The sequence below is a fragment of the Lissotriton helveticus genome, chromosome 10 (assembly GCF_964261635.1).
Source record: "Lissotriton helveticus chromosome 10, aLisHel1.1, whole genome shotgun sequence".
Taxonomy (NCBI): domain Eukaryota; kingdom Metazoa; phylum Chordata; class Amphibia; order Caudata; family Salamandridae; genus Lissotriton; species Lissotriton helveticus.
This window is the reverse complement of record NC_136071.1, coordinates 259,134,656-259,148,558: the sequence shown is the minus strand read 5'-3', so window position 1 is coordinate 259,148,558 and position 13,903 is coordinate 259,134,656. Positions and strand designations below refer to the sequence as shown.

The 13,903-nt window shown below is 47.1% G+C and overlaps 1 protein-coding gene across 4 annotated transcripts in view; it reads left to right on the top strand.

Annotated features, from left to right (window-relative positions):
• The window catches only part of CTDSPL (CTD small phosphatase like), a 437,200-nt gene that overhangs the window by 398,978 nt on the left and 24,319 nt on the right, over positions 1–13,903 (top strand). For all 4 annotated transcript variants that reach the window (XM_078665276.1, XM_078665278.1, XM_078665277.1 and 1 more), the window contains one exon: positions 11,355–11,540. In XM_078665276.1, coding sequence (XP_078521402.1) covers positions 11,355–11,540 — 186 coding nt within the window. The remainder of the gene's footprint in view (positions 1–11,354; positions 11,541–13,903) is intronic.

Genomic DNA, 13,903 nt, shown 5'->3' with positions numbered 1-13,903 from the left:
CTCGCTGCACACCTTTGCAAGGCACTACTGCCTGGACAGTCAAGTCCGGAGGGATGGCTTCTTTGGCCGTTCGGTCCTCCAGGACTTTCTGGTGTAGGATTGTATTGGTTCGCAGACCCACCACCGGGGTTGGTATTGCTGGGGTATCTATTCTAAGGTAAGGAATCTAATACTAACCTGTTTCTTTCAGATGAACAAGTTACTTACCTTCGGTAACGATATATCTGTAAGAAACAGTAGTTAGTATTAGATTCCTTACCGCCCCGCCCATCCTCCCCGTTCTGCGAACTGATACCTAGGGTTAAGGACATCCCTTTCAGGGCCCTAGTTTCAAATGCCACCAGTGTTGGTTCTCACATGGCTCTGCGTGTTCTGGCGTGGAAAAGCTATGTACAAAGAACTGACGTCAGCGCGCGGAGGCGGCGTCTGTATACTCCAGCGACGTCATCACGGCGCACGACGCCGACGACAGATGCGGAGCCGCAGGGGACGCCTGCAGACGACGCCTACCGACGCGCAGGGGTACTGCTACGCAAAAGTTTCCGGATCCAGACTGACGCCTGGGGATATTCTAAGGTAAGGAATCTAATACTAACTACTGTTTCTTACAGATATATCGTTACCGAAGGTAAGTAACTTGTTCAATAATGCTAAAACGTAAGTCTTATTAGTGTGAAAAAGAGTAGAGGGATGGGTTACATGCAAAGCCAATGAGTCATGTGGAAGGGGAGCACCAAATTATGCAGCTGGATTGGCGAATTTATGCGTCAAGAAAAGGCACATTATATGGCATAATGGAGCTCATTTTTTGATACTATTACTTCATCATTTTGTAATTTTGACTCATGGTAATGCTCTCTGGCCAAATATTTCATCTCAATAGTACCATGTTAACATACAAATACCAAAATAAGGCACTGAAAGATGACCCAGTTAGTCTTTGCAAAGGGCCTTCCACTGCACGCGAACACATGTTGCCATGTTTTAGTAACTTTTGATACGTTGGCGATAGAAACAACATTTGTTTTGTTGAACTCTGCAGATTATGCAGTAGATGATTGATTAAGTGGCAAATGTGGCAAATCTATATATACCATGCGGAAAAAAGCAGCTGTAGCAGACTGGCATAATTCCAGTGGCCCTTTTAACCCAAGTGGGATGGGTATGCCCAGACGTGGGTCCCTTGCTCACTGTGCCACTGGATTCAAGCTAGCCTCGCTGATGAAGGGTAATACCTAGAAACCGGTCCCAGGATGCTTGTTTCCGGTCCAGGGAAGACCTGGCTTGGCAGTTCGGTCTGGACTGTTCCCATGAGGCACAGGGTCAAGACTGATTTGCATATGGCTGGGTCTAAACTGGGTTGGCATGCTGAGCAAAAGAACAAGGGATTTAACCCAGATTTCTTGACTGGGGGTGAATGTATGATTTATTCAGCATTCCGTCCATCATGTGTTTGTGTAGCACTAGTAATATGGTGGACATATTAATTATCCCAAGGGTGTGAATACAGCAAAAGAGGCTATTACTTATTTATTACATGATAAGGTACTCTGAGGACTTTTTTGGGTGCTTTGGTTTGGACGGTCATAAATTAGGAGCGAAGCAGAGAGGAAATCACTGATGGATATTTGGGTACTGGACACAAAAGATTAACCATTGAGCTAAGATTAAAGGTAGAGAGTCTACTGTGGTCGAGCACTTTGAAAATGGAAAAATAATGTACCTGTTGAACCTAATTTGCTACCAATAGGCATATACCTACGAAAGAGGCGTGCACATGACAGGATTGAATATTTGGCCGTGTAAAATAAAGAGTGAGGAGCAGGTTCCCATCAAAGGCAAGAGTGTTATCGAGTTCCTCAAGAATATGAAACAAAAATGTATGGTACTGAGTGATACCGGAGATGGTAGCTCAGTGGAGCAGTATTATACCTGTAGGAACGCAGTTTGGATAATCTCAGTTCAGTATACTAAGACATCAGCATTTTACTTACTGGTTTGCACATGCGTTTCCCGTTCATCGATTTAGTTCATAATTGGTGTTGGAAATTGGGTGAACCGGTAATTGCTAGTGCCCTGGAGCTACCTTATCTAGGTCAAACATAAGAGGAAGTTGGAGAGTTTGCATCTTGACATTTAACTCATCAGACAGAATGTAATTCTGTGAACACTATTATGCACACTCTGCCAGAAAAATATGTGTTTGTGTTTTAACCTCGTCCTTGCCAAAGATCTTTGGTCCTTCAGCATATAATCTTGAGTTTCTGTCGCTCGTATATTATTTCTCGTAAAAATTAAATAACCAAAAATGTTCAGCTTATTGATGGGTTGTGTTTTCTGAGATAACACTTCTTAATATTCCCAGCTTTCTATGGGTAGTTAGGCACCACCAAATGTCAGAGAACCTGTGTGGACATGCAACCCAGCATCCCCACGCCCAACTCCCATGCTTCTTTTTGATCACAACCCAAGAAGATCAGTGAGCTGTATGACTGTTTTTGACAACAGTGTTTTTTTCTGAAATTGGGCCGTCATGTTGTTTTTCAAAACATAGTTTAAGTAGTTTCTGTACCAGCCACTAAATTACAGAACTGTGCACAAGCACTTGAATATTGTTGTTGTATTGCTTTATTTCGATATAAAAACATATCATAAAAGCTTGCATTACAATATACATTTTAATAAAACATTTAACATTTATATTAAAAAGCGAGCGTCAGTGTTAATATAGCAATACAAAAGATAAGAGACCTAATGAACAGCCTAGCTATACTAAGAAAAGATAATTATCCATATCATAAAACTCATATAATTGGAAAAGGACTCTAATGAATTAGTAGCATCCTTGCAGACCTTATTCGCCAAGCCCAACCCAAAAATTTTGCCATACAGCAGGCAAAAAAGGGTCGGGCATCAGAACAAAGGATGTGTAGGGCTTCCAAGTGTGATCTGGTACCCAGACTCCTACAGAGTGGCTTAAGCCATCTCGTCCTAGGGGCCACGTACGCCTGGCACTCAAACAGCAAATGGGCAATGGACTCTACTTTTGAGGCACAAAAGGGGCAAAATGGTAAGGTTTGTAGTGGAGGTTTCCAGGTGGAGGTAAACAATCCCACAGGTAAAACACCCACCCTGAATTTGAAGTACAGAGATCTGTCTCCAGAGTTATGAATCAAGTCCAGGTAGGGTTCTCTAAGGGGGAGCTCCTTGATTAAGAGGAACTGAACGGCAGATTTGCAAAGATTTGTATTAGACCTACGAGCATTAGCCACCCACAACCAATACACCTTCTTTAGCGATTGCTTAGGTGGGGCTGTTTTATTAACCCAGGCATCGCCTAGGCCCAAGTCATAAAGGAGCCGCTTAACCTCCCTGAGCCAGGTCACTTTGTGCCAGCTTGGGGAAGATAAGAGATCTCGTAATTCGTCGGCATAACTGCACAGTTCAGGGACGTTCCATATCCTTGCCCACAATAGGAGGGGACGGAGCCTGGCTTGGTCTTTTATAGGATATGTGCCTGCATCAAGCAGGAGGGGAAGAGTAGGGGTACTGTGGGGTAACTTCATGAGATCTTTATGGAAGTTATTTTCGAGGCAGGTTAAACAGTCAGCTCTCTGTACACCCCACAGTTCTGCGCCATACAAGGCTGCACTCACCACCCTTGCCCTATAAATATCCAAAAGAGCCCCAATAGGTTTGGTAGATGAGGCACGTTGTTCTTTGAGCAGGGCCCCTGCTAGCCTCTTATGGGTCAGGAATACTTTATGATGGTGAGGCTTCCAACTCATTGTGTCGCAGAGTCGTATACCCAAGTAATCGAACTCTTTGACTCTTTCGAGTGGAACAGAATCCAGGACAGGGGGAAAAACAGTTTTTCTGGGTGGGTTGATTACAAGGAATTTGGTCTTACCTATATTTATAGATAGACCCCTGGTGACACAGAAGTCCTTGAATCCAGAGAGCAACTTTTGTATGCCCGATGGAGATTTAGAGACCAGAAGGGTATCATCGGCAAATAGAAGCGTTGGTATCTTCCTACCAGCCAGGGAGGGTGCATCGGATGGTTCCTGAAGAAGATGGTCCACCACTCCGTTCACATAAAGCGAGAACAGAGTGGGGGCCAGCACACAACCCTGACGGACGCCCCTATCAACAGGGATACGGGATGTTTTTTCCCCCTGGAGACCCCATCTGATCTGGGCAAAGTTGCTCTCGTGGAACTTAATAAGTAGTGCCAATAGGTAAGATGGCATTCCCAACCCGTCTAGGACTTTCCACAACTGGGCCCGCGGGACCAGGTCGAAAGCAGTTCGCAGGTCAATAAAGACTAAATACAAACTGCCTCCTCCCAGTACCACCACTTTCCAATATAACATTAGAAAGCGGAATGTCTGCTCAATTGTGCCTGTCCCAGATCTAAAGCCCGCCTGGAAATCTGACAAAACCTGGTGTTCCTCCACCCACTGCAAGATCCTGCCCAAAACCACTTTTCCTGCAACTTTTTGGGTTGAGTCAAGCAGACTGATAGGGCGATAGTTATCCGGGTCGTCCCGACAGCCTTTCTTAAAAATAGGGACGACCTCTGCGCCCCGCCAAGAATCAGGAAAGGGGGCTCCCAAGACAGCTGCATTCAGAAGCGAAGAGATTAATCTACTCCATAATAGTGGGTACAGCTTCAACAGATCGCCCGGGATTCCATCTGGACCTGCAGCTTTATTAGAAACAATACTCTTGATCGCCCATTCAACTTCCTTGGTAGTAAAGGGACAAACATTATGTGGAGTGAAGGCTGTGAGGGGGGCCTAATCGAGGAACCCTTCCTTGGTTGGGATTCACCCAGAGAGGCAGTATAAAGCCTAGAAAAATGAGCAAACCAAACATCACCAGGGATGTTACAGGTGATTTGTAGGTTGATAGGCTTGTTCCTATCTCTCAGTAGGTCCCAAAACACCTTAGAGTCTTTCTTGGAGCTCGCCTCAGATAGCTCCCTCCAAAAATTGTAATCATGTGCCTCCTTAGCTTTTGCCACCGATTTCTTGTAAAATTGCCTTGCCCATCGAATGCTGGCTGTGTCCTTAGTTTTTAATGCAGAAATCAGTTCCCCCTTAGCGGCCCGACATTCAGTGGTATACCACTTGTCTCTTGACTTGGAGGAACCTATCGCTGGAAGCCTCGCACCAGTGTGGGGGATAAAAAACAAGTTGCTTATGGCCGTAGTAGTTTCTGTAAACAGAGTTATGACAGCTGCAGTATTGGTTCCCAGGTCATTGTAGCGTTGGCCCACAGCTGCCATTATGGACCCTGCTTGTGCCATCCTTTCCTCGTCCATTGCTGCTTTGGCCCATTTCAACCGCCTTCCACAATTGGAAGGGACAACTTCGTGGGATGTTTTCCACAAATGGGCGGTTTTATCTGGCTTCCTGGCATACCAAGGCGAAATGAGGGTTAGGGATAGGGGGTTATGGTCGCTGTCACAGGATGCTATGACTTCCATGTCTTGCAGGAATGGCCACAGGTTATAGTTCAGCATGGTATAGTCTATTCTGGAGGTGCATCCCGTTCTATTATAGGTGTGAGCACCCATAGGATCGGATTTAGAACGACCATTAGATGGTCTCAGGTCGTGTTCCATACAGAGTGCGGTGATGTCTATCGCACTCTGAGTCCATTTTCGGATTGGATCAAGGGACAGAATAGGGATGCCCCTCCTTGTATCCTCCTCCCATGAGTCAAGGATGTCTTCCCTCGCAAGTGGCTCAAAACAGCAATTAAAATCACCTCCAAGAAACACATAGGAGTCAGTGCCACAGGCAATTAGTTCATCATTTAGTCCAGTGGCAAGTAGCGATGATGCCCCACCCCTTGCCCCCCTTAAATAAAGGTTGAAAACCTCTAGCTTCCTTCCCCCTTGACAGCATAAGGATATCCTCTGAAGATCTGGAGAATGGGTAAACTGTTGGGTTACGCTTAAACCAAGTGCAATGCTAACCCATATTACAAGGCCGCCGGACGGGCGACCTTTACAGCCCACAGGTTGGGAAGCTGGAACAAAAAAGGTTGTGTAACCCACTCTATGCCTGGGTTCAAGGCACCAGGTTTCTTGCAGAAGGCAGATGTCGTAAGAATCCAAAAAAGCATTCCACTCGGGAATGTCAAAGTTACGGGCCAGGCCTGCCACGTTCCAACTTAAAATTTTTATTAGGGGAACGCCTGGGGTAAGCAGCCCTGGCGGATTATCAGCAACATCCGAGCTACATACCAAGGTGGCCAAACCTACAGCCGGTTCAGTTAACCTTTGCAGGGGCCTAATCTGAAGGTGAGTGGGAGCTCCTACATCGTCAGATAGATGTTTGAGTGATAAAGGTTTCTCAGTAGCTATCAAGGGGGTCATGGTGGGTGAGACCAGCAATTGAGCAACAACATTGGATTCTGGAAAAATTAGGGTGGACAATCCCTCTTCTATAGATGGATCATAATTAATTTCAGTCAGGGTTGGATTAGTGATAGGACTGTAGTTGAACAGAGCATGCAGACTATCAATAGGCCCTAAAGTCTCAGATGAAGAGGCCTTTACCACTGCATCATCGGTGGATAGCCCTGCAAGTCAATCCACCTCCTCAAGGCTGCCAAACATATTCGAGGTAGGAAAGACATTCCAGCACGCAAGGGGAGTTTGATGGTTGGAAGGGTAGCTCCTCCAAGCGTGGCGCTGGACCACGGACCAGTCGTCTTTCCTTGTTCTTTTGGGAGGCGGCGGGTAGAAGAAGGACAAGGGTCTGGGTACAACACGAGATCCTTCACCAGGGGGGCAAGAGCAGATGTAATGTGCTGTATGTGGATCCTCAAAGGTCACCACTATGCAGTCCCCTTCCGTGGTTTTCTTAGAGGGGCCCACCCAGGGAACACGACGCACCATCAGAACACTACTCTTCTGACCATTGGGAATTGGGCGGTTCGTATTAAGCCAATGCATAGTTTTGTTCCTCAAGGACCAGTGGTTCTCGTGGTGGCCGTTATCGTTCTGGGGAACGCCCGTCAGGACAACCACATATTCATTAGCCTCTGGGGGAAGGTCAATGTATCCCCCTCTAAAGATATTCTTAGCAGGAGGGCCACGAGATTGTTGGAGGCGAACCTCACTAGGCGGAGGTCTAGGGGGGGGGCCTATGACAGGTTTTAACAAAGGTTTGGAGACGGGACGAGTGGGAGCCTTCGGTATAAGAACAGCAGGGATTTGGTCCACACCCAGGGTTCGCGGCTTGGGGACCGGGCGTTCAGGCGCTGGAACAGGGGGAGGAAAATGTGAAGCTTGTGATGATGCATCCTCTGCCCCGAAACCCTGATTTTCAAGACTTCTCAAACCAAGAGTGGCCAAAGCAATGATGCTTTTTTCCATCTCCAGCAAGCTATTTTCTATACAAGAGAGTCTTAAAGCAAGAGGGGAAAGAAGTTTCTTAAGTATTTCCCAAACTATACCTATAAATTCCCCATCCTTCCCTTCCCGACCATCAGCATGTGTGCCCCCATCCTGTAATGTGGTAGTGACAAAGGCAGAATCTATTCCTTCGGTGGCCCCCTCTCGACGTGGCTGTAACCCAGGACTAGCCCTTTCTAGTGATTTAAGTATTGGAGCAATGGGCGATTTCGGTTTCTGAGCCGCCCCAAGTCTTGCCTTTTTGCGATAGAAAGTATGACGGAAGGACCTTTTCCTTTTCGGTAAATGACCCTTACTAGAACTAATTCTAGAAGAATTGAAGGTTACTGGAACAGGAAAATGAGAGCTGGCATCCTGATTGCCATTATGTGGTGTTAAAGATGCCGGAGAAGAAAAATTAAAACTGGCATACTGCCTTAAAGGCAACACAGGGAGATTTAAATCTCCCGAGTTGACAACTGGGCCTGGGGCTGGAGATGAAGCTTGCGAAATCGGAACCTGATGGATTTCTGCCTGCAAAACTAGGGAGCTGGAATTAGGAGGACGCTCCGGGGTAACAACGGTAGCAATATGGCCCAATGAGGATTTCTTTGAAACTGCGAAGACCTCCGATAGTCTTCTTGCGGCTGCCAATTCCAGTGAGACACGAGTCTGTAATTTGGAAATTTCCTGATCAATAGCAAAATTAGTACGAGTGATGAAGTCGTCCATAGGCCCACTAATTGAGGTGCCTTCCTTAACCGCCCTACTGCGAGTCAACCTGGTACACATGACTAAACAAGGGCAAGGACCGGGATGTAGTCTCCTGGAGGATGAGAGAGGTCGGAGCGGTGAACCCAAGTAAAAATGGTGTAAACTGGGCGGAAGAGAGTGGGCCAGTCCAGTCCTCTCCGGCCTCGAACGGCCTCAAACGGCCCGCTCTTAGCCCGCTCTTAGCCCGCTCTTAGCCCGCTCTTAGCCCGCTCTTAGCCCGGTCTTAGCCCGGTCTTAGCCCGGTCTTGTCCCGGGCTGCGTCCCGCGCTGCGGGAGTGAAGTGGTGCTATATGGGGGACGTAATAGGCGGGGGGCGGGCCAGCGGGGAGAGCGGACCGGATGCTACGTCCGTGGTCTCGCAGGGACTCCTGGTCACTGGAGTCCCCGCACGCTCGCAGCCCCGCCAAGCCACTCACCCTTGCCTCCGCCTTCCTGCTCCTACTGCCGGTGACAGATGCTCCTCGCACTCCCGTGCGACGCGGCACCCGCGAAGCGGGTGCGGCTAGGTAGAAAGCCGAGCTTGCCTCTTTAGTCAGGAAAGTGAAGTGCTCGCAACGCCTCTGCCAGGTAGGAAATCGCCCCACAGGTGCTTGTAGGAATCGCCTTAAAACACGCAAAGGAGGCGGGGGGCGGGCCAGCGGGGAGAGCGGACCGGATGCTACGTCCGTGGTCTCGCAGGGACTCCTGGTCACTGGAGTCCCCGCACGCTCGCAGCCCCGCCAAGCCACTCACCCTTGCCTCCGCCTTCCTGCTCCTACTGCCGGTGACAGATGCTCCTCGCACTCCCGTGCGACGCGGCACCCGCGAAGCGGGTGCGGCTAGGTAGAAAGCCGAGCTTGCCTCTTTAGTCAGGAAAGTGAAGTGCTCGCAACGCCTCTGCCAGGTAGGAAATCGCCCCCTTGAATATATTACAAAGGCACTCTTTAAAAGTATTTTTAGCATGTCTTATTAAAAAAATACTACGAAGGGTACTCCTGGTATCTCTTTTCAAAAGTAAAAGTACCATTTGCAGAGTACTCATTTGTTTGTCATGCAGCCCTTAGATTTAAGAAACACTGAGATGTTTGTTTTGTCTCATTCATCTCTTAACACGTATTTGTAGGCTCATCGGGCCCTACTGGAATGAATGTCGGAAACTTTGAAACAGACAGGGGCTTAAAAAGTACAAGATGCTGCTTAGGTCCGCAGGTAGAGATATTGGACGTTTTTTCCAAGGACAGTGAAAAAAATGAACTCATTAAAGTTCCAAAGTGAGCTGATGAGCAAATTGTGTAGGTTAGAGGAGAACGAAGGGCAGGAGTAACTATCCAGTCATTATGGCATCTGCCTTTCTGCAAAACAGACTAAAAGTGGATGACTCCCAAGGTGTGGAAAATGAAGATGGGTTTACTTGCTGACTGCAGACTAACATAAGAATGGAACATCAGCTAGTTCTGGTTTCTCAGAATGGGTGATGGGTTGACATTGAAGAGACTGGGCGCAAGCTCTGTTCTACTTAAGGAATCGAGGCAGACTCAACAGTTTTTTTGCATTTTTGGAAGGAGAGGAGGAGCTAGATTTATATGATATTGAGCTGGTACTGGAATCCCTTTGTTACCAGAGACTTTAAAAAATACAGTATGGAGTATAGACAAAAGCAGTCTGGAGTATAAATAAAAGGGGGTAAGAGAATTTTATGTTTGCAGTTTTCTCATATATCGGGCATAGGCTCGCCTGTACAAGCAAGGCCCCTCCAAAATGGATCTCTTGAGTGTTCTGAGGGCGTTGAAAGATATGAGCATGGTAGCAGGTTAAAGAAGAGACTTCTGTTCTGAGAAATAACTTGATGCATTTCATTAACTGTTTGTCTTGCTTTAAATCACGTAGGTTGAAGCGGGCACTCACACCCCTAAAGGATGCATGACTCTTTTTGAGTGTCAAACCCAAGTGTTTACTCTTGATCAGTTCCTGTTAAGTAAATTATAAAGTTATTGAAGGTAGTCTATTTAAGAACCATCTGTGACACTTAAGCCAATTTGTAATTACTGTCACAGCCTCTAAAGTGTGTATGGTAAAGAAATTCCTCTTCCTTTTCACGCTTTGGCTGAGACAACATTTTTCCTTGCTCATTCCCTGCCCCTAATGAAGGAGCAATGCTATAAAACACTCTTATCTGCCCTACTTCTAATCAAGTACATTTTAGAAACTTTGTTAGTTCCTATTCTGGTTTGAATGACTGTGTAGATCCCTTGAAGCAGTTTGATGTGTGCTCTTTACCTTGCTGTCTTTCCACTGCCAAGTAGTCTGATGTTTAGGAGTTGTCCGGAAAGGAGATTTATCCTAATGTAATCCTGGAGTCTTTAATTTAAGTTCAGAGACTATCACCAGAAATATGGCCTATGAGTGCACGCAGAAACTATTTATAAGAGCAGAACTTTAAATAGGTATCCATTACCGGGAATTTTTGGAGTGGAGAATTGTGTCAGGTCAAGAGTTGCTTGAAAAATCTGGACTGAAGGTGGATCAGAGATATTTAAGTTGGGGTTACTATCCAAATGTCTGTATGCATCTCCCTGAGAAAAAACTGGAAGTGGTATAGATGCATTAATAAATCCATACAAAAGTGAGTAAGATTAATAATATTTGCTTTTGTGGGCACTGACCATAAACTTCGGAAGTGAGTTAATTAGTACCAAGCATATTGGACTTTCACCTAATAATCAGTGTCACATGCAAGACTTCTATGGTTGATCATGTCCACATATGTGTGCCCATTGTCCTTGCCTTCATAAGCAGTTGTTAGAACTGTATATTTTCTTCTGCAATTTTATGCTGTCCGTGATTGTTTGTGAATATTTTATTAAAGGAAAATGCTTTTATATTTGTAGCAGTGTATGGAACTCAGTTACAGACTGAAGCATGTTCATTTGAGCGCTATACGTTTTTCTTTTGCTACTCAATTTAGAATTATGAAGTGCTGTCTGGTTTGAAAGAATGTTGTCTTAAGAGTTCTGCAAAAACATCATTATGCACATGACATTGTTATTTTGTGTTACAGCAGTGTAAAAGTGTTTAGGAAATGCATACAGCCTACAACTATGCATTATGGGAAAGAAGTGTGTGAAAATGTTGGTGTTGCAATACCTTACAATCTCATTTGATTGACAATTTTTCACTTGCCTTTAAGTACGCAGATCCAGTAGCAGACCTGTTGGATCGTTGGGGCGTCTTCAAGGCCAGACTCTTCAGAGAATCTTGTGTTTTTCACAGAGGAAATTATGTAAAGGATCTTAGTCGACTGGGACGAGAGCTGAGCAAAGTTATAATAGTGGACAACTCACCCGCTTCTTACATCTTCCATCCTGAAAATGCAGTAAGTACCAAGAAAACGCTATTTCATATGTGTGAGAAGTTGGCCTGATGTGCAGTGCTCACTATTCTAGTGATCACTATATATCAGTCCAAACAACCCTTATTGATGATTGGTTGTAAGTCAACCTTATAGACCAGCTATCCTAGTAGCATGGATACGAGCAGTCTAAGGCTAAGACTCTAGAGGGCGTGTTAAGCCAGCTGTTTTACCATCACATTACCCCTTGAACACCCAGTGAAAGGACACCACACAAGTGTTATGAAAATAAACAGTGTATTTATTAGAATCACAACAACCCTGTACTCTTTATGAGGACAGGGTGCTAAGCACACAACAAAACTCTTACGAAAATACTTAAGTTAGCACGGTATACACAAATGCCCGAGGGGCACGAAAAACCATATACTTTAAAAGTGGAATGCGAAATTACTAGCAGGTAAGTACAGTACTAATAGGCTTTGGAATCGCTAGGACTTGACTATGGAATCGTTAGATTACTTCTAGGAGGCCTAGGGGACTCGGGTGCAGAGTGTGCACTCTCACGCGGGATGCGGGACAAAGTCTATGGAAGCTAGTAACGCTAAAGTTAGTGTTCACGGGCGAACCCGACCTGGTAGGGAGAAAACGACAGTGGATCCTGACCCTTGGATAGTGAGGCTATGCTGGGGCACCGAAATGCCGAAGTTACCTAGCCCAGGGGCTGCAGCTGCATAGGTCTCAAAAGACGTCGGGAATCCTCGTTGCCGGACCAGGAGCCTGGAAGAAAAGATGCTGGCAGGCGACCAGTGAAGATAGTTCGAAGTGATTCAAGCCTGGATCTGGAAGATGGAGGACACCTGAAAGCAGAGGGGACCAAGTTCGTGACTACTAGCCAGTAGTCAGTGGGCACCAGGAGGGCACCGGATGGTAGTCACCTCGACTAGGTGAGTGGGCGACGCTGGCTCTGCAGATCTCACGGACCAGGAGGCGTTGTCGGCGACCAGGATGGAGAGGCGAGCTGTCCCACGATGGATGAAGCTGTCGGCGTCGAAGAACCCAGGATTGGGCAACAAAGCCTTGGCTAATTCAAGCCCACGCGGTGGACTCAAAATGGCGTCTTGAGTGGACCAGGAGGGTCCGGGGTGCTCCTCTTCTGGAAGGGAGCAAGGGCCAGTCTGGAGCAACCAGACCAGCAGCAGTGATGTCGTCGGGCGTCGTTCAGAAGGCCACAAGCCAGCGGGCTAGTAGCCAAACAACGCGGTGAGCAGCAAAAAGCAGAAGGACCCCACGCCGATCGTGGAGATGCTGGGGGGCTGATCTTTGGTGCTGGAGCTGCTCAGGGTCGGGGCTTCTCGGACCCCAAAGCACTCACCAGGAAATTACTCGGCGGGCTTGCTGTGCAGAAGTCGTGCAGTCTTGGCAATAGTAGGTCCCTTGAGGTCTCGTCGCACTCACGGTTCTCAGCTTGGCTGTAGAGGTGAGTAGAGGTCGGAGGTGCCAGGGAAGCCGGGTCTTGTCGAGCTGGGCAGTCGGATTCCGGAGGAAGGACTTACAGCAGACCGCAGTGTTCTTGCGATGGTGCCTGCGGATGCAGGGTGACTACTCCTTAGTCACAAGGGAGAATCTTGAAGAAGGAAATCTTGAAGTCCTTTCGCAGAAAGTCGTATCTTGATTCCAAAGATGATCTAATTTGGAAGGGGGCCTGCTCCTACCTTTATCTGAGAAAAGGGGGCTGGCATGCGACTAAGTCCTGCCCTATGGGTGGGACCAGGAGGGGGGTGGTTACACCCACTTCCTTGACGGGCTTTTCCCCAGCTCAGGGTCTGGAGTGTCCCTGGAACTGGTTCAAGCCGGCCTATGCATAGTGAGCACCGGGGTGCCACTTGCAGTCACCTTCCTCTGAAGCCATGCCAACCTAACATACACAAAATCCTGTCTGGGACGGTGCTGGCACCGCCCCTGGCAGGAAACCCTTTGTCCTTATCTCCTGCTCTGGGAGGACTCCCAGCAGCAGGAGGGCAGACTTGTGTCTCGGTGGCAGCATCCATTTTGTGGAGCTGAGGCTCTGTTTGACTTTAACCGGGGTTAGGGGTTACATACATGCCGTGTCCCTCTAGAAGGGTGGAATGCTAACCCCGTCGCCAGAATTGGCGAGGGGTTAGTATTCCAATTCGTATGACACCTTACTCGACATGTTTTGATAAAGCGATACCAGAGTTGGCATCTAACCGCGAGGATTATAATGCACTTAAGAGTATATGGTATGCGATATCATGGAAACGGCTAAGGGATAGATCCCGAAAGCCGCAGACAGGCTCAGCTTATGCCAGAGCACCATCTCACACGATTCCAAGCACTATGCCTTCAGGATTGTTAAGGCCTGC